Source organism: Acipenser ruthenus, chromosome 5 (genome assembly GCF_902713425.1).
Source record: "Acipenser ruthenus chromosome 5, fAciRut3.2 maternal haplotype, whole genome shotgun sequence".
NCBI classification, from domain to species: Eukaryota; Metazoa; Chordata; class Actinopteri; order Acipenseriformes; family Acipenseridae; genus Acipenser; species Acipenser ruthenus.
Window position 1 is genome coordinate 20192272 of NC_081193.1, and position 22116 is coordinate 20214387.

At 37.9% G+C, this 22116-nt stretch overlaps 1 protein-coding gene across 3 annotated transcripts in view; it reads left to right on the forward strand.

Moving 5' to 3' along the window:
* fig4a (FIG4 phosphoinositide 5-phosphatase a) overlaps positions 1-22116 on the forward strand; it is an 80689-nt gene that overhangs the window by 23492 nt on the left and 35081 nt on the right. For all 3 annotated transcript variants that reach the window (XR_009328671.1, XM_059023783.1, XM_059023782.1), the window contains exons 12-20: positions 3672-3805; positions 4209-4325; positions 5379-5424; positions 6800-6948; positions 8009-8175; positions 13711-13849; positions 14106-14164; positions 15169-15316; positions 19590-19673. Coding sequence is in view for 2 of the 3 variants with exons in the window: in XM_059023783.1 (XP_058879766.1) it covers positions 3672-3805; positions 4209-4325; positions 5379-5424; positions 6800-6948; positions 8009-8175; positions 13711-13849; positions 14106-14164; positions 15169-15316; positions 19590-19673 (1043 nt within the window). In the remaining variant the exon portion in view is untranslated. The remainder of the gene's footprint in view (positions 1-3671; positions 3806-4208; positions 4326-5378; positions 5425-6799; positions 6949-8008; positions 8176-13710; positions 13850-14105; positions 14165-15168; positions 15317-19589; positions 19674-22116) is intronic.

Here is a 22116-nt window from a genome sequence, read left to right on the forward strand (position 1 = left end):
ATCTCTCGACTTACGGCGGCACTATCATACGGGTAGACAGGATTGGATGGGTTTATTCTATCTTATAATGCCTCCGGGAGGCACTATCATACGGGTAGACAGGATCGGATGGGTTTATACTATCTTATAATGCCTCCGGGAGGCACTGTCGTACGGGTAGACAGGATCGGATGGGTTTATACTGTCTTATAATGCCTCCGGGAGGCACTGTCGTACGCGTAGACAGGATCGGATGGGTTTATTCTATCTTATAATGCCTCCGGGAGGCACTGTCGTACAGGTAGACAGGATCGGATGGGTTTATTCTATCTTATAATGCCTCCGGGAGGCACTATCATACGGGTAGACAGGATCGGATGGGTTTATACTATCTTATAATGCCTCCGGGAGGCACTGTCGTACGGGTAGACCGGATCGGATGGGTTTATACTATCTTATAATGCCTCCGGGAGGCACTGTCGTACGGGTAGACAGGATCGGATGGGTTTATACTATCTTATAATGCCTCCGGGAGGCACTGTCGTACGGGTAGACAGGATCGGATGGGTTTATACTATCTTATAATGCCTCCGGGAGGCACTGTCGTACACTTAGACAGGATCGGATGGGTTTATACTATCTTATAATGCATCTGGGAGGCACTGTCGTACGGGGAGGCAGTATCGGTTACGACACCAGCACAAATTATGGCGACCAACTAATGATTTACAGCAAGACTAGAGGTGGGGATTGTATTGCAATTCCTTACTAAATATCTTGATATCCCTGAATAGATAATCATCTCCTGCTAAATATTTTGATATTTTAATTTAGCAAAATATGCTAAATATTTTAATGAGCAAGACATCTAGTAGAAACCCAGAAATGTTCTCCTTTTTCTAGGAAAGCAGTACAACTGGGGATGGTGACTCCTGAGTGGTGACTGCCAGGACTTGGTATAATATTCACTGTAGTGCTGTCCATCATGGCAGTCCTTAGACAGAAACTATTTTTGAGGGCAAAATGAAGAAGATGTCATACTCAGTCATGCCGAATTGATAGTAAGTAGATCATATTTGGGGAACCACAGCATGTGGGACAGACTGTTCATTAAAATCTCTTGCATATTTTTAAAGAGGAGATGATTTTGTATGCAAGGATACCAGGATATTTAATAGTCTTAGTTAGGGCTGTAACAAAGGGTACATTTTGACCTTCAAAGGTTCGAAACACATTACTGAATGCAGGTTCGAACCTTCAATTGTACTAATTTGCATAACTGGTGACATCGCCATAGCTATTAGTTTATATTTCATTGAAAATCCTATTATTATACAGGTAATCCATATAAATTTTGCTTACGATTGTAAGTCGCCCTGGATAAGGGCGTCTGCTAAGAAATAAATAATAATAATAATAATAATAATAAATGGAATAAAACATTCATATGTAGTTTAAAAATATGTTGTATAGAACAGTAATCATGTTTTTATCATTTAAATAAAAATACACATTGTTTATGTACATGTAATTGATGCTGCTTGTGATATATACAGTTAGCTTGCATTGCAGCAGCACCTTATTGCGGCCAGTTAAAAGAACTGCAGCTGACTCAAGTAAAACAAAGCTTTATTTAACAGTCACTGTTCCAAGCAGGGTATAAGTCACAGTCACATTTTACTACTTTAATACTACTACTAATAAAACTAATAATAATAATAATAATAATAATATGAATTTACGCTTGTCGAGTGATCCCGGAGAGGGGTGGACAGTGCTCAGTTTTAAAAATTAAAATGTGTGACATTTAGTGACGAACCTTTGAAGGTTTAGAACTACCTTCGAATTCCTGGCTAGCGAATTAGCATTTGAACCTTTGAACACAGCCCTAGTCTTAGTAAAGTTATCTGGCAACAAACTTCCCATCCCCAGTTGTACTGCTTTCCTAGGAAAAGGAGAAACATTTTTAAGGTACCATAAATGGACTGTACAATCCCCACGCCTAGTCTTCCTGAAAATCATTTGTTGTTGCCATAACCTGTGCCAGTACTGTGTTTGTATGTGCATATATGTATGTGTGTGTATAGATAGATATAGATAGATAGATAGAGAAATTTGAAAGGAGGTATAACTGTAGTGTATTTATTAGATGTGCACAAAAGGTTTAAGTGATACAAAAATGTATTTCATGACATTTCGGACAAAAGTCATTCTTCAGCTGTGTAGAAAGAAACGTAAACAGTGCAGTAAACTTGTTATTTTTCAAGAATGAAAAATAGCAAGTAGTGCACTGTGTGACAAAGAAAACAAATGCTAATAAAATAGACAAATACACTGCAAAATAATGCTGGGTGGGTAGAAATAGAAAGGAATAAATGTTTAATAATTTTTAATCTGGGAAAAGTAGAAATCAAGATATAGCTCAGCCAACCATGTGTCATGTTTCAAATGTACTGTAGATCACTGTTTGCATTTGTAAATCGATGTGCTTGATGTAGGTAATACAGTAACTACTTTCAAGCGAGTGTCTGGCCCAGCACAGAGTACTTCTGTTGTAAATTATGACTAGGGGTCTTCCTAATGACACCTATATACTGCTTTTAAAATCCTAGAGTAATAACATTATAAAGATGTCTTACTTTATTGTTGTTGTTGTCCTGCATGGCAGTAGACGATAGCAAGTATTCAGCATGTGTCATTTATCCAGTGATCAAGGGTTTTTCACCCTCTTCCCACATCAAACAAACTCGTCAATTCCAAAACCTGTGAAAGGCTGCTGTAGTTATTGGCAACTGAAGAAGCCCTCTATCTCTTCACAAACTAGAATGGACATGAACCTGCCTGTTCAGGCTGGTTTGGTGCAGTCTGTGGACTCATTCTCTTGGAGTTCTGTGTTGCTACTTACATAGTTTGCTTTTAATTCCATCGTGCCTGTGTTCATTTGGATGTAGTTGAAAGCCATGCTCTTACCTACATGACATAGCCTTTTTATGAAGTCACTGTAAACCTCTTAATGATTTTTACAGTAATTGTTCTGTATGTACCCCAAAGCAGCTGTAATCACTTATGAAAAAAAGGTTTTCTGTTTGTTGTTTGTTTGGTATTGCCATTTTAAAGACAAAATAAAAAGGCCATTAAGCGAACAACTGATTAACGTTTGTAAATGTTATAGCAACAGCACAAGAAATCCGACATTAAAAAAAAACCCTTGTAACCTGTTGGTAAACTTTTTAAAAACTAAACCGGTGCTTATTTTTTCATTGGGATGTTTAATTCATAGTGTTTTACTGTGTGTATTTCCATATGTCTGTGTTTTGTTAGACTAGCTTATATAATTATACTGTGTAAGATAAGATTTTGCACTGCCATCTTTTCAAGCTAACCTAAAGCATACCACCGAAACAGAAACATTTTGTTAGTGTTTAACCCTCTCAGTTGAACACAAGGGGAAGCTATTGTTTGACCAGAGGATGTGAATAGTAAAAAGCATTGCTTTCATAGGGAATAACAACATGATTAGATTTTTGTCCTTTTAATTATCTAGTGAAGACCAGTTTGGCCCTCCCCCCAAACCAGTGATGGCTGAGAAATGAGAACTCACTTCGTAGATACGTATCATCAGAAGAGTGTCAGTCTTCAGTACTGTCAGTCACGATTTAAGTCTATCTTAATTATTATTTTTTGAACTCTAGAAACGTGAGAAGCGGAAGCATGAAAACATCCTGAGTGAAGAGCTTTATCCTGCCGTGACGTACCTCAACCAGTTTCTGCCTCCGGAGCACCACATCGATTACATTGCCTGGGACATGGCCAGATACACAAAGAGGTACAGAAATCCAACAGATCCAAAAACTGATAAGAATTGGTTTAATCTATTTATAATGCTGTGCATCCACTTGTCCAATCAAGCAGAAGTTACAGCAATGAAAGCAATGCAATTTTAACATATTCATTAATTTTAATAGTCGGTAGCTTTGAGCATATTTTAGTTTATTTTGTTTCCTTAGTTATAACGTCAGCATTCAGAGAGAAAATAATGTTTTAATGATCTGAACTATGAATAAAGAATTACAGCATATTTAATCACCCTCATTAAATATTCATGTTAATGGTAACCCACATTCATAACATTTTCTGATTGATGTTACATGGTGTCTTAATGTGGGAGCTCAGCGCCAAGTTTTCACAGTAATATTGACTCTTTTTTTTTTTTTTTTTACTTTCACAAGCAAACTGTGCAATGTGCTGGATCGTCTCAGCTTAATAGCAGAAAATGTAGTAAAAAGAACAGGGTTCTTTGTAAATCGCCCAGATTTCTACTGTAACACAGCAAGGCCTGATGAAAGGTAAGCACCAATCTTTTATGCTTTATTTCTTCTATAAAAGGTCTTAAAAAGATGGCTCAGGGCAATCTGGGAAGCTTCTGCTGTCCATATTTGTGGATAAAATGGCCCTTGGTCTCCTATGCTGCCAATAAGGGCCCCTTTTTCATGAGAACCAAAAATCATTACATACAAAGTTCTGTTGGTTAATAGATCTCAAACTGAAATCTGGATGAAACATATTTGATATCGTCTTTTAGGTGGTATTCATTCTCTGAGCCATGTTTGGGAATGTTGGTGCAACAAAAGATACAAGAGATTAAAAATTGCAAACTTCACAGAGAATGAAACCACAAAATACTAGTTATACGTTTTTGTGTTCCAAGCATTTTCTTTTAGGCAGATACTTTGAAAATATCCAGTCAGAAACTGCTGGTACATAACAGATGTAAATAAGATGCTGCATCCCAAAGTACTGTTTATACATACAAATATAGACTTTTGGCATTTTCCAGAAATATATTGAAATATTGTTTACCTTTTCAGGCTTGGTGCATGCTCTGTTTATCAGTTTTAAATAAACATTCACCTGCAGTATATTTGGCATTTTAAAGTGGGCAATAATATTTAAGCAATTTCTCAAAATCTTTTCACACAAATCGCTTCAGTCATTAGTGTGAGTGGGATGAGCAAGTGAGTTGTGTGCCTTAAGCAGCAGGAAATGTGTTAAGAATATATTAGCATCACTTATTGCACATGTTTTTGTTGTTGTATTTTGGCGTATGCAGTGCCTGAATCTAACAAGCTGCCAAAAGTAAAGAGATTGTAAAAATAGATCCAGGAGTAGTCTGTCATACAAACAATGGTATGTTTGGCATAAGCAGCATCGAAGTGGTATTGCTCAGTGTAGTAATACAGGAGGAAACAAGTATCTTTATTTTACCTGATGATTTTTTGGTAACTAATTAGTCCATGTCTTCCTCTTTATAATTATGCCCTCATTTTAGGCTGCCTTGTAGTGTTCCCAATCAGTGTTTTTCCATGATGACTCCTTGTTTCATTTTGTCTATCTTGTAGGTGGGGTGACCTTGGGGGTTATTCTACAGCCAGCGGTCGTATGCAGGTACAGACAAACAAGTGTTTCAACCTAATGGATAGAGTTTGCCAATAGTGGCCAGGTGCCAGACAAGGACAGATGAAAACCTCAAGGTTGAACTCCTTTCCTCAGGGTTGAGTAGCTTGGCAACACTATCCTCACATCTGCTGGTTAAAAAGATGTGATTGGCCAGACAGGGGGAACAGCTGTGAGGTAACATTGGAATATGCCATTTCAAATTGGGGAAAAAAATCTGCATAAAATACCATCAGTCATTATTCAGTAATGGCCCCCGATTGACTGAGCTGTTCAAGGCTACGTACCGGTATCTTGGGGTCCACTTGCCAAAATCTTTCTATATTCTTAAAATACCTAATGTATTACCTGTTTAATATCCTATCATGATTGCTGTATTTCATTCTCTACTGTATTTCTATGCTTACTAACTATTCCACCAAAAATGTCCTTTTGCCAGAGCTCCTGAGTGACGCATCCAGTAAAGACGCTCCGCGTGGAGTGCAGGATGCGCCCTATAGCCTGGAGATTGCAGGTTCAAATCCAGGCTATGTCATTGCCGACCATGACCGGGAGTTCCCAGGGGGCGGCGCACAATTGGCCGAGCGTGGGAGGGCTTAAGTCGGCAGCGCAATCCACGGTTCACTGCGCACCAGTGACCCCTGTGGCTTATAGGGCGCCTGCGGGTCTGCAGTGGAGCCATTCAGATCTGTGTTGTCCTCCAGCACTATAGGTCTGATGGCCTCGCTGTGGATTCGCAGTGCGGAAAAAGACAGCTAGGCAGGGACACGTTTTGGAGGATGCGTGTGTTAGCCGCCGTTTCCCGAGTCGCCAGGGGGTTGCAGCGGTGAACCGGGATTAATAATAACACAATTGGCAGTTCTAAATTGGGGAGGAAAATGGGGTAAAAATCATTGGCAACGACTAAATTTAAATAAAAAATAAAATGTCCTTTTGCACACAGATTTTTGGTGACGTGATTTTAGAATTAATCTCTAGGGATGTACAAATGTAATTATTTATCTAATTAGAAAATCTGGGCAGCAGTCTGGAGTAGTGGTTAGGGCTCTGGACTACGGAGGGTTGTGGGTTCAATCCCTGGTGGGGGACACTGCTGCTGTACCCTTGAGCAAGGTACTTTACCTAGATTGCTCCAGTAAAAACCCAACTGTATAAATGGGTAATTGTATGTAAAAATAATGTGTAAAAAAATAATGTAATTGTATGTAAAAATAATGTGATATCTTGTAACAATTGTAAGTCGCCCTGGATAAGGGCGTCTGCTAAGAAATAAATAATAATAATAATAATAATAATAATATCTAGTTATAAAAGAGTGTATCCAAGATCCATCACCTAACTATCTCTTTTTTGTATTATATGGTAGACTGGTGTTTTGCGGACTAATTGTGTGGACTGTCTGGATCGTACCAATACTGCCCAGTTCATGGTTGGGAAGTGTGCTTTGGCATACCAGCTTTATACCCTGGGCATGATCGACAAGCCTAGGTTACAGTTTGATACGGACTGTGTCAGGTAACTAATGTCTATACGGTACTTCATTTGTTTTGTTACTGTTTTATAGCAGATTTTGTGCTCTGCCTGATTTTCATAATTTGCGTTGACCTGTAACTGAATGCAACAAAATGATGCTCGAAATTAGTATTTGTGATTGGAGAGTGACTCTTTTTTTTCCTATTAAAATAAATACATCTCTGTAAGCATATACCTGCTGAATATACACATGCCACACTAGAGATAAAACACACTTTGAAGCTGTTCTTTATGCACTGGAAACAAACAGGCTAGTATACCAGCAATTTCTGTGCCGTGTATTTTCATATTTACACGACTAGAGTGGACTGCAGGTACCTGATTTTCTTTCCTTTGGGGGGAGAGGGGTGTCCCTGCATATCTTGCTTTTTAACTGAAGTTTTTCAAAGTTGACTGTTTCAGCTAGTGCAATGTTGATCATACATTGCATGATGAAGGCATTCTATGTACTGTGTAATACACTAGCTGAAATGTGCGTCTAGCTGCATCTGCACTGTCATTGCCTATGTATATCTGAACTGAAAGTAATTGTATAACACATTAATTCTGTAAATATTACCCATTTTGCACTACCGTTAGCTACATAGGTCTCAAATGTGCAATTTTGAAAGAAACATGTTATAGACGACATGTATTCTCATTTTAAAACTGACACCCGCCACTATACTAGGTTAAAGAAAGCTGTCATTTGCCTGCCTGGCCTTCCAGGAAGTATGTAATACTTTATCTCCTTTGTCATTTTACCTCAGTAGCGTCTTCAGGGCCAAAGCCTGTTACTGGCTGAAAGTATGCCAGTCTATAGGAGAAGCAGCTGATTGGTTATTGACAGGAAAGAAACAAATGCAAGGGATGGGGAAAATTTCAACCTCTACGAAAAACAACCCAAGAAATACAAGACAGCATGGCTTGCAGATTTTCTAATACTTTGAAACTGCTCGTTTTGAGATCTTTATAATGATTGGATGTGTATATGATGGAGCATAATTATACATAGCGTGTTCTAGCATGCTACATAATATTTAGTGATGTGTCCTTTGTCCAGACTGTTTGAAGAGCTGTATGAAGACCACGGGGACACACTGTCTCTGCAGTATGGGGGCTCTCAGCTCGTCCACAGAGTGAAAACCTACAGAAAGATTGCACCCTGGACCCAGCATTCGAAAGACATCATGCAGACCCTCTCCCGATACTACAGCAATGCATTCTCAGGTAAAGTCACTGATTATGGGGAATGTCTTATTGTAAGTAATTAATTATTGCATTAAAGAATCCCTTATCAGTTACAGGTCAAGCAGGAGCAAAAAGTATAACAAATTAGATGTACAATGTAACATATCATGGATGAAAATAAGACTCCTATTGCATAGCAGTTTTACCCATTCCAGGTGTTACTATGAGCTTGATTAGCCACAGTGTATAGGTAACAACCCCAGGCATGTCTTATTCAACTCATAGTAAAACCAGATATGGATCAAACTGCTATGCAACGGGAGTCTTATTTCCATCCCTGCATGTTAATGGCACAATTGTAACTGCTTTGGCTTTCATTGTTGTCGGATAAGCTACATTGCCATTTGTTATAATGATCTGAAATAGCACCTATTTCTGTTTTGTTGTTTTTGGGATAAATATATACATATGCTGTGTTTGGAAAGGGCCACTTATTATTTCATCTCTTTCATCTCAGGTCATCTTGGTGGGTGTTCTTTCAGTTTTCCAACCTAATTTATTTTCATAACATTGATCTTCAAGTGCAAATGGCATTTCAAATTGACAGTGTTTTTAATGGAATTTGGAATACTAACGCAGTAGGCATGTATGATGAACTGAATGCAAGAGATGGCATGCATATAATCATACAGTGCTTTTCTACATTTCTTACACTCTTGAAATGAAAGCAGTCCCCCTCAATGGTAATATAATACGAGCTGTAGGCTTGAGGAAGACTAGTTTTATTATTTTACCAGGATAAAACGGCTCAGCGGAAAGGCCTATTATTCCCCGGTGGTGTCCTGACTGTCCTTATAAGACCGAAGCACAAGTACTGCAGTTGACTTTAAAAAGCAATTTGGTGCATTTGTTCAATGTGGTGTTTCTTGCATCCACTAGAGGCAGAGTGTTGCAGGGAACAGGTTAATGGTTGCAGGGCCGGCGTTAGGGGTAGGCGACATAGGCGGCTGCCTAGAGCGCCATCCAGTGGGGGGCTGTGGCAAAGTGGTGAGTGGTTACAGATGTGTGCAGTGCAGAACGGATACAAAACAGACAGACAATGATGCAAGGTTGTTTATTGATTTATACAATGTCCAGAGCCTTAGGGCAAACACCTGTAAATAATAAATGATGGAAGTGATACAACGGCATGTATCACTTTGTTTGTAATCCTCGTGTTTGACCTGAAACCATAAAACACTTGTTGTTGAAGACACAACAGTTAGTGGTCTTACAGAATAATTTCTGCAAAAACTGGAGAGGCTTGGTTTAAACATTGACGACTGTAGAGGTCAGGGACAATATGAAAGGAAAGAATTTGGGTTTTCAACATAGAATCCTGGACCTGAATCCTTTGGCTTTCTATGTTCCTTGTGGATGCCACAGTTGGAATCTTGTCATTGGTGATGCAGCTATGAGCTTGACCGAAGCAGTAATTTTTTTTGGTGTTTTGCAGAGAATATACACTATATTCTCTGTATCGACTCACTGCTGGAAATTTACTGACCACGTATGGGGTCTAATGTTGAAACCACTGTCTCAAACACGATGGGAGTGCAGAGTGGAAAGTGTCAAAGAGGTGCGGTTTCAGATTGCAGAGGTTCATGATGCTCTCATTGCTATTGCCGAAGAGCAGGGTGCTGACGCAGGAGTGTGACATGAGGCTTGCAGGAGTATACATTCCAGGTATTACTCGTTGTGTGGTATGATATACTGTTTCGCATTAATCAAGTCAGTAAAATCATGCAAAGCAAACCATTCTACATCAGTGTGGCAGTTTGAGTTGCCGAGGCGAAACAGGACTCAATGATGCCAAAACCACAGCAAGGGACCTTGCTGAAGGAATGGGAAATACACCAGAGTTCTCAGCAGAAAATGTGAACAACCACGTCGCAAGAGAAAACAGTTTGATTGTGAGTGTGATGACCAAGCTGCACTAGATCCAGAACAGCGATTTCGTGTTCAGTGCTTCAATACGCTTGTCGACACTGCCTTGCAATCCGTTGAGCATCGCTTTGAGCACAGGAACACTGCAGATACTTCAGTGTACTGTACGACATCCACAGTGTTAAAGATCTGGAAAAAGAGGAGTTACGCAGTAAGTGTAACAATCTTCAGATACACTTGACATATTGAGGAAAGTCCGACAGCGATGGAAATGAGTTATGTGAAGAATTCTTCAGCTTGGCCGACCACCTGCCACAGAAATCATCACCAGTGGATGCTTTGCAGCTCATTTTATCACATGGATTTACTGATGTCTTTCACAATACCTGGATTGCACTCTGAATACTGTTACTGATCCCTGTCAGCGTGGCGTCAGGAGAGAGAAGTTTCTCCAAAGTGAAACTAATAAAAACGTATCTTTGTTCAACTATGAGCAAATGCTGCCTAGGGCACTACTTAACCCAGCACTGGTCGTGAATGGTTGTATGGAGGATAGAGATGATTCCGAGAACTCTAGTGAGTTCAACAGAGGTGCTTTAAGCTGAATGTTAAAAAGTCACCAAGATGTGATGACTGAAACCTAAAAGTGATACAAACTGAACATAAAGAACAAGCAAGGTACATTAGTTAAGATAACTCTTGATAGTTCACACCCACAGGAAGTTGCTCTGTCAACAGGTTTCAAAGACCCTGGATAGCAGTAGCACTAATCTTAATACTACCTAATGTTACCTTAGATAAGGTAGTCCATATTTAACGCCAATAGTGGCCTGTGAAACCAGCCGTTGAAGTTTCTTCAGCTGGGATTTTAAACCTGGATCTTCTTGCTCAGATACCTTTTTTCTTTATCCACTGTCTGAAACTACATGGTTGACCTAGCTAATGGTGGTGGTAGGGGGTGCAGTGGGGATTGAGGCTTGATCTACTACAGAAACACTCAGTATGTAGCAAGTTAAATGAAAGGTGGATGCTTGTGATGAAAACTGAAGAATGGAAGACTGTAAGGTTGTTGGCCACCTGGTGAGCTGTGTGATGTCATCTACAGCAGACATCAAGGGCGATGAAAATGCCATCAGCTTGGACTGTTGTGTTCCATAACTTTTAAACTCTCAAGCATCAGATATTTTGTAAAACGAAAGAAAGTCTAAACAAGTTAAATATATAAGTTAACAACCAAGTAGTTTTTTCTTTTTTTTCTAATTTTCTTTTTTTTTTTTTTTCTTATTTCACTGCTGGAAATACCCTAAATTAAGAGATATTAAACCGGATATAGTATGTACATGATATTTAAAATAAAAAAGCAGGTGGGAAGCAGTAAATCATTAAATACCTTACTTTTAGAATTGCTGTGTTTGGTGAAAGGGACATGTACTGGAAATTGGGTAAAAATTTGGGAGTAAATCGCTTTGAGAATTTGGCCTGGCCCACTGCCATATAACTAAAGTAGATTTAGTTATATATGTCAATGCACACTACTTACATTAACTTAACCTGTCTGTATGACTGTTTGATTAATATGTAAACCAGTGCTTCCGTCATCTTCTTGGAATGCTTTGACAAGAAGGCTCCTATGATTGATTGTAAAATCAATGATTTAAGTAGCTTAGGTACTCCTCTACAGTGTGTACTGGCCAAATCCAGATTATTCCAGTGTGACTTCCAACATGGCCAACAGTAGTTTGTATGTGCTAGGAAAAGTCTGGGTTAAAAATGAATGGGTGATTTAGAATCTTCCTTTGTATTGTCTCCTTTGCTGCCTGATGAGTGCATGTATAGGAGAGAGGAGCTCTAGATCAAAATATCCCTGAAGCCACCATCTAATTGACTGTGAGACCTTCTAATGCCCTCAACAGCATGCAGAGGAGGCCATGCATATCTTATAATAAAGTAGGACATCTTGCTTCATAGGAAGAAGAGATTCCTACTTGCATAGTACACCGATCCTGAGCACAAGTGCTAAAAATAAAAATGAGTTGACACATGAGAAACTGCTCCCTCCGTATCATTTAATAAGACTTCATATATTTTTATTACGTGAATAAATATTTAAGTAATCAAGTGTTTATTTTTCTTCTGTATTCCCGGTGTGCTTGGATCTAACTTGCATATGTCTGGCAGGCAACTGAAACAATGTGCCCTTGAGAAAAAGAGCAAAGGGGTCAAGTAGGATGGGGGAAATGTCAATATGGTAGTGAAATGGCATGTTTCCCATCTCATCATATGTAACAGTTGCAGTGTAGTTATTTAAAAAATCCCAACAGTACTATTTCAATGTTTCTTGAAGGAATGATACTTGACTTAGTCACTGCTGCATTAAAAACATTTGCATGAATCTTATCACACTCTTATCAAGAGAAGAATTCACATTTTAAAACTTTCCTCCAAAGACTATTTAACACGGCCACATCTTTAGTGAGTCAATAAAGAATGTAAGGTAAGCTGCTTTGGATGTATCTTTTTTTTTTGTATTCCTTATTTCTTAAATACCCAAACGTTGATGCAACTTCAGAAACCTGCTCACTCATGTATATGCTCCTGAATTCTCTGTACAAAAGGTTAAAAAACAAAAAAAAGCCTACAGCTGAATAAACACAGACATCAATGAATACCTCTTTCTAGTATAAACCGGCTTTTCTAATTACAGTGGGTGTTCACTTTGTTTTGGCATGATGACTAAGGGAGCCAATTCACCTTTTTGTGTACCTGCCTTTACCATTAACCTCCTATTGTTGGTTTCACTCTTGGTAAGGATATGTACAAAATGACTGAATGTGTTGCCTACAAACTGAGATTTTTCACTAGAACTTATTGACTTATCCCTAAAGGTGTGCTGATTAGTGGGGGAGGGGGCTGTCTCATTTGAAATCCGGTTCACTGTATGAACACACTTGTAAGTAGTGATAGCAACAAAACCAAAGCAATACAAAATAAAGCTGGAAGATGAAAGTACTGAGAGAGTAAGATAGAGATTGATCGATCAATCTCCTATTTAAGCTTTTTGCATCCTGTAATATACAGTACAGTAAATAAATAAGCAAACCTGTCAATGGAAATATGACACCTTTTATATTCATTTCACTGGGTGCTTTCAGTTATCAGCCTGTTCTCCTTGATAAATGATACATGTTCACTGAATTTAATGTTAAAATATAAGTATGTAATTAATTTGCAGAGTCAGTGTGATTCCTCGAAAAAAAATGCGCTGTGCTAATAAAGAACCTTGTAGATCACACGCATGGTTGTAAAGTAGTTCAAAGTAAAATTGCAGTTAAAATGGAAGGCTCTGTTTTAATGCTAACCTCATTACCATTATCGAGATTAAAATACATTTTACTCTCTCAGTGTTAAAATGAGAGGGCAAGTTACTCCCAGACCCAAAACCTTATCTGGAGCGCTTTATACAGGTCATGCTGATCAATGTTTCATATTAGATGCGAGTCCATCTTTCTGACTGTGTGACATACTGAATGCTATGTGCTGAGCTCAGCATTACACTGATCTCGCATTAAAAATCATTTTACTTGAAACCAGAACGAAAGGCAGCAGCAGTTTATAACAACTTCTCTATGTTCCTGTTTTTGTAAACAGATGCTGACAGACAGGACGCCATAAATCTATTTCTGCAAGTGTTTCAGCCTTCTGAATCTAAACCTCACCTCTGGGAGCTCCCCACTGATTTCTATCTGCATCACAAGAACACCATGGTGCTTCCTCTTGAAAGACGAAGGTACATACATAGCTGGTGGCTCCATAGTGCCTGAGAATCATTCCCATGAATAATGTAAGCATGTTCCAACTACCACTGTACTTACTTTTTCACTTCCTAGGTCACTTCAGCAACATTACATAGCCAGAAGTAGCTATTTGATAATTATCGATTTTGAACATAAAAATTCAACATTTTGCCTGGAGTTCATATTCTGGTAAATGTTTATGTAACATCTTCTGCCTTGGATTTTAATTCTGTGTTTCTTATTTTGTAGTTACACTTACTGGTGGACAGGAGGGATATTATCATATCTCCCATTACCCTTTGATGAAGGTATTTTGTTTTTTAATGTTCTGACAGACTTTCATAACATTTCCTGCAAAACACCAGCTGCAGCACACTATGCTGTAACAATTACATAATGGGGTCTAGCTAAACAAGATTCACTGGTAATTGATTAGGCCAACTGATTACACAATTTGAAAAGCCCTGCTCTGAGAGAATGCTAGATTATTTTTTATATGAAAGTTAATTTAGTAAGTAAAAGGGAATAAAACATTCACAACAAAATCAACCATTTGATAAAGAAATGAAAGAGCCCCCTAAGTCAATCCTCAGCGCCCAGCGGAAGCTGTTTACTTTTTCGTTTTTATATGGCGTATACTGCAGGATTTGTATCTAAATAATATGTTGAAGAGATCAGTTGTAAGCAAATTGAATTCTGGGGCTCAGAAGAATAGCATATGCAGAAATTCTTCAGACTTAATTATGTTTCCTGTTATTTAACTTTGTATTCCAACTGTACTATGAATGGTTTGTTCAAGTGGATCAAAAAGGAGCGGTGAATGAGGGTCCACATAATAATGAGAAAGGAGTCAATAATACTCTGGATCGTATGTGTAGTAAAATGCAAAGGCCATTCACAGAAAATGTTTCATTTGTTTGGTACATCTGGCACATTGGTTTAAACCTTTTGTGAATTTAATATAGACCCATCACTACAAAAATCTTGTGCTTGTCTGACATTAATGATTTACCAGTGTAACAAATTACCCATATTCATGGAATGGCTCAACAGCTGCCGATTTTAGTGCATTCTGGTACAAACAGTGAACTCATAAATATAAATCTAAAACCTACTCCTTATGATCAAACACTTTCTCAGCATCATTGTGGCTGTTTCCTTTTCAAAAGAGTATAAAATAAAGTATTTTAAAGGCATTTTCAGTGTTGGTTGAGGGTGTCAGTTATTATAAGCAGATTTTGCTGATTTAGTCCTAATAATAAATCTATATTTAAAGCATGTCTTTTTTTTTTTTTTTTTTGTCAATATGCAGTCCCATGTGAGGAGAACAAAAAGAAGTTGACTGTAAGGAGACTCAACAAATACGATGAAAGCATTGATACCTATACAGAATTCTTTAGACCCTATGAGCTGAGTTGTTTTGATGACACCTTCTGCCTGGCTATGACTAATTCAGCACGGTATGTTGCTTTCTTTTGCATAAACACCCAAATAGCTTTTCAACTGATGCTAACGTACCTTTCCAGAAACCTAAATACTGCTGTCATTGAAATCATTAAAAGAAGGGGCATTTGTGAAAATCAACATATCTAAGGCCTTGTCAACATATCTATGCCTTTAAAATATATCTTGCAGGGTTTTTTTTATCACTGAAATGGATACAGCAGTGTTTATTAAGAATATTAGCATTATTATTTAAAAAAAAAAAAAAAAAAGATTGTCCTCTAAAATGTGATTAATGTGGATCACGGACCACTAAAAAAAAAAAAACGATAATAGTAATAATAATATTCACCAAAATAATTTTGTCGTTTGTGGCACGCACGTTCTCGACCGTGACTATCTGGAGGGCGACTTGCTTGGGATTTGGAAGCACTTTTTTTTTTTTTTTTATATAAATATATCATTGAGGTTTTATAGGAAACCACCATGAACACACACACACAAAGGTGTGTGTATACATATATACCCATGTGGTAGTGTCCTGGTATACTTGCCTCAGGCGGCCGAGGAGAACACAGTAGACAGTGAGGTGGAGAGACTGACGTTATTACGCTGACACAGGCGCACGGGATTTAATCAGTAAACACCAACAAAAATTAAACAATAATGTCATGTGACACTACCAGCAATGGTAGCGCACAGAGGATGATACATGACTGTACAAACACAATACAACAAACTATAAATCAAAGGTGCCGTGAAAACGGCAGGCCTTGCAGCAGCCCCGATCACAGTGATCGCTATGTTTTTATACTGACGCTCTGCTGAGACACGCCCACCTGCCTGCTGGAACAGCTCATTGCTTTCAGCTGCTGCTCCACGCAGGCAGGTAATCGTCTCCGGCGGAGCGCAACATCAGTTAAACAATTAATTAAATCAATCTATTTACAACAATTAACCCAAAAATATACAACAAAACTACATATTTCCCATGTGTAGGGCTTCCTCCCTGCCACACCATATTAGCCCAAATATAAGGCAAGGTTGTTTTTTTGGGTTTTTTTGTAATGAAAATAAGATTTGAAAAATACAACTCGCCTTCAAGTCAAGGCTGTTGTGAAAGTGCGTATTGAGTACAGTACACAGTAATGAAAATGGATAAAACTAGCTGCAGTGATCATATGGAAGAGAGTGGATTGAAAGGGGTCAAGTATCAAAGGGATTACGAAGAAGTTATGATGCAGTTTTTAAGATCATGAGAAAAGCTGATTCATCCAGCAATTATTGTGCTGCTGAAAAATTAATGTCACCTAAAACACAGGTGAGGACAAAATAACTGCTATTGAACGCCCACGCAATCGTTTTGTGGACTGTGGGTTGTCAGTTTCTTAATTTCCTTGCTTACCTAACGAGTAAGTAAGTTACAGTATTTCAGTTACATTACTATTTTTGACAAACTTATGGTCATAATATCAGCACTCACTTTTAAAATTATATAGAGACTTTAATTATTGTGTGTGCATCATCAGGATACAAAACATGTAAATAGTTGTTATAGCATTACCATATTGGAATGTAAACCTGTATTTCTGAATTACAAACAACTATCCGAACTTTACTGCATCAGAAAATTTGTACCACTGACGTAATGGTAAAGAAACAGTGAGTAAAGAAACGTTTATTTTTCCATATTCATTGCTGAAGTTGTCTTATCTGCTTTATATAATGCCATCTTATCAATCCTTGTGTACTGTACATTATTGTAATGTTTGTAATTTATCGTCTTTGAAAAGATTTCACTTTGTCACTGTCAGTGGTCTGCTGTTCTGTGACAGTCTGTGCCCTGTGATCACAGACAAAATATGACAAAAATGGGTATTATAGGCCATAACAGACAATCGCTAAACTAATAAAAACTAATTACAGAGTATAGATAGTGAAGTGTATACTATTGGTAATCAAACACATTACAATTTTGGAAACTCCACTCACCATGCAGTGTTGCCGGTCCGCCACAGGTTTTGGATGGTCCACAACTCTATTTCTTGTCGATCCCCATGTAGTCGCTGCCTCTGTTGATCAGTGGGATCCCACTGCCTCGCCAGCGGTTCAAAAATGTAGGGTTGTGGCACCTGTTCCCTAAAATGAATTGGGTCTTCGTCGTCATCTTCGATGTTTTCAGTGGCGGTCCCCATGTGTGTTTACCTTTTCGTACGTAACTTCCGCTTTTATTCCGGCCAGCACGATTTTTGAGTGGGTGTGGCCATACACCACACAAAATCCATCATATCTTTGTTTATTAATATTTTTTAACCGCATAAAAACTATTTTATTTCTATTGATGAAATCTATACAGAAATTTATTGGTGTGTTTGACCTGCAAGGTACACTTTAAACTGTATTAGTTGTCTTTTAAACCAGCTTAAAAGTGCTAAATACGGTTAACGTCTACACTACACGGCGTTTAATGCCATACTCGAGAACCGGACTCAAGACCACCTCAGGAGGTAGTCTCGAGTCCGGTTATAAATTTGAGCGCATCAGGTAGTGTGGTTTGTCAGAAGTATGGACGCTATAATACCGAACTACATTTTTTGTGTATCCTCCAGTATCCCAAAATGCTTTGTGATATGTTTTGGTGTGTGGACATTACAAATAAAGTACTTACTCAGAACAGGCACCTGAAGGAGTTGAGAATGACTATCAATACTGCTGTACCTTATACAGTTTCTGAGGCTTGTTGTAAAACGGTGGATCATGGAGTGACGTGATCAGATGCCAAAGGCACATTGATATCTGGAGTGATTAAATCAGTCAAGGAGAACTTCAGAGTTCAAAACGAAATGTACACATTATGATAAAATGTGCCTTGTGTTTTTTTTATGAAACAAAGCCGTAACGTTCATGCTAAGAAGCGCTTTGTCTTCCGTGTGCACGGTCTCCATATTTGCCGGGTTGTAAACATAATGCAGTGCATGGTGGGATAATGTCATATTAAGTCCCACAGTCCATTGCGCTGCTAGGAACTGCAACCGGACTATATTAATAGTGTTTGTATGCATTAAGCCCGACTAAACATGAAACGGTACTTTAGTGTGGACGCTTTGAGCTGGTTCTCGAGATGTAGTGAGGATAGGGCCTAACAGTGTGTGTGTGAGTCTCTTCAGTGCATTTTTATCTTTAAAAGATAACTAAAGAAAAATTGCAAAGTTTTTCTTATAAACAGTAAAGAGTGAATTATCCAAACTAATTGAGACTAATAATAGTTCAGTGGTGACCACAAGTGGGAACCACTGAACTAGAGTAATATTGGTGCAAAATGGGAAAATACTGTGCATCATCCAATTCACCAAGTGAAATATCTTGAGTTGCCCATATTGAACCTAGATAGATACATATTTATGTATGTATACTTACAGTAGATGTTATATTGTAAACTGCATAATGGGGTTGGATAAGAAATAGAGACACATGGCATAACACTCTGCAGCAGTGTGTAGTAGTGGTTAGGGCTCTGGACTCTTGACCGGAGGGTCGTGGGTTCAATCCCAGGTGGGGGACATTGCTGCTGTACCCTTGAGCAAGATACTTTACCTGCTCAGTAAAAACCCAACTGTATAAATGGATAATTGTATGTAAAAATAATGTGTAAAAAAGAATGTAATTGTATGTAAAAAATAATGCGATATCTTGTAACAATTGTAAGTCGCCCTGGATAAGGGCGTCTGCTAAGAAATAAATAAATAAATAAACAAATAAATAAATAAATAAAAATAACACTGAAAGACTTGGAACAAGGAGATGCTATATCTTTTTAATACTAATCTTCATTCATTATATAGGATTTCATTCTTGATTTCACAAGATCACAGATGCTTTCTTAGTGTGTCATTGAATCAGTCTCTGTATAGCATGTGTGCTGTTTATATCTATTAAAACGATTTTATATCTGCTTACCAAACTTTAGAAAATTTAGAGTGCAAAAACAACTTTGGCCCTGAGACTGGTGCACCCTCAGAAACAGAAGGCTAGTGTGGGGTGCAACTGCTTTTCAGCACTACATTTTTTTTCCAACAATAATGTCCAGATGTCCATCTTTTTATCTTTTCACCTTCTGTGCTAATCTTGGGCATTGTCCTCAGGCAGAAATGCTGTTTGCTTAACACATTTAGAGATGATTAACAGTTACCACAAAAATACCACAAGTTCTTGGAAAGTACTAAGGTGTTTTTTTGTCCATTCTGAATACAACTTCATTCCATTTTAAAATGATTATATTCTTTCTTTCAGGGAGTTCATGCCGAAGACTGTTGGAATTGACCCAAGCCCATTCACTGTTCGCAAACCCGAGGAGACTGGGAAATCAGTGTTAGGGTAGGGTATGATGCATTTGGCTCTGCATTGTTTTAGTGTTTTATTGCTTTATAGTGGTTTTAATGCAGTCTGTAACCTTTGCCTTTAAAACTAAAGAGTGTGCCAATCTTGCTCTCTCAGCTCTGGGTAGCACGTGGAGATCAGACACGTGGAACACGTCTGTGTATTTCTGGTTTTTTCATACTCAGTTGACACTTTGTATTTAAATATAATATTCTCATGCAATTTGTTTTAAACTGAATCCTCAGTAAACATCACATGGTTTTATTTTCAGTAACCTTTTTTGTCATGAAAAATTCAGCATTGAGTGTCGGTTTCACTTGTGTGATTTAATATTCAGAATGCCTTCTGTGCTTTTAGATTTAAAAACAGAGGGTTCTGATGGGCTTTTTATGCCCGCACACTAAGACAGGAAAGTGCAGTGGTTTGGTTATTAAGGCTGCATTCACACTGGATCCGTTTCAAACTGACTTATTCTGGTTTGTTTAGTGTATCAATGTGCTTGCTGTTCACACTTATCTTCGTTCAAAGAGACTGCGTTCGTTTGGATGCAAACTAAAGTTTTTTTTCTTTTTCAGGACCGAGTCTATTTGTGTTCACAATGCAGTTTAAGTGAACTCAGTTCGTTTATATGGTGTGTGAACCGGATGTATACAATATCCTGTAAGGCATATTGAAAGATGGCAGCTATTGATGTATTGCTCTGGTTTTTAATATAGTGTGTTTTAGATTATTACTTATTGCTGTGAAAGAAATCACTGGGGGAGCACTTTGCTAAATTAATTGATAGATCTACATGTATTGAATGCCTACAGTAGGAGAGTAATGCAGTTTACGCAAATTCAGCACAGTTCTCCTACTGTCATCATTAAACAAATTAATTTAAAAAAAGATACAAGATATAATAGTAAAATATGTATTTTACTATTTTTGTGAGTTTTGTCCAGTTCGGCTTGGATTTTGGTGCCTGATGAATTTATATCGGAGCTTCAGTTTCTTCCAATGTCCAGATTTCCACAGTAAAAAACCGGGAAAATATATATATATTTTTTCTTCAGTTCACTGACGTCATAGCAACTCTGAAGCCATTAAAATAAGTGTAACACAATAATAGTTTAAAAATTAAACATCAGGTGAATTTATTGGAGATCATTACAATTAATTTGTTAATTTTATATTGTCATCTAGTCAACACGTGTTAAATGTACAAAAAGCCAGTTTTAAAAAATAGATCAGCTATTACCATTTCAACATATGGTATACACATAATCAGAACGGTTAAACAAATAATCCATATAATTGTTTATTTTATTTTTGAATGGCGCTAACACAACATAATACATTACTCTGCTATTAACTTGTAGAGCACACTGATGCAGTTTTATACTTAAAAAATACAAATAAAATACAATAGCAAAACCAGGGCGATTTTAGCAGTTTTACTGTTTCCGACCGGGACAACAAATTAATTCTGAAACTGTGACAATCTCAGTTTTCACGGGATGTCTGGTAACCCTCATGTAGTTCTCAAAGACATTTTTTGTTTTTTGCTCTACTTGTTTCCTCAACTAAACTATGTGCAACATGTTTACTTCCGAGTTTACCTTATATTGTTCGTTTTCTGTGTGCAAAAGGACCGTCCAGTATTGTTCACATTGACTCTTTAATAATAATAATAATAATAATAATATGCCAGAGTTAACTTGAGACATGATCAGAATTCTACCTGACAATGGCAGCAGGTGTCTCGGACTCAAGATTGGCTTCCTCAGACACTTTGAAGTGCTCCCAATGTTCTCAAGCAAACTCATAAACCCTTAATTGCTAAAAGAAAGGATAGAACTCGAGTTCTATTAATTCCCTGACTTGTCTGCCTGCCTGAGATCCATAATTTTGCAGTAAACCTCAAGGGATGCTGCTTTTAAAAGTGAGAGATATAACCCATAAATATTTTTTTACAATATCTTGAGTTTTCATAAGAACAACATAAGAACAACATAAGAAAGTTTACAAATGAGAGGAGGCCATTCGGCCCATCTTGCTCGTTTGGTTGTTAGTAGCTTATTGATCCCAGAATCTCATCAAGCAGCTTCTTGAAGGATCCCAGGGTGTCAGCTTCAACAACATTACTGGGGTGTTGGTTCCAGACCCTCACAATTGTGTAAAAAAGTGCCTCCTATTTTCTGTTCTGAATGCCCCTTTATTAATCTCCACTTGTGACCCCTGGTCCTTGTTTCTTTGATCAGGTCGGAAAAGTCCCCTGGTCGACATTGTCAATACCTTTTAGCGTGGTCTTCTTTGTTCAAGACTGAATAGATTCAATTCTTTTAGCCTGTCTGCATACGGCATGCCTTTTAAACCCGGGATAATTCTGGTCGCTCGTCTTTGCACTCTTTCTAGAGCAGCAATATCCTTTTTGTAGCAATGTGAACAGAACTGAACA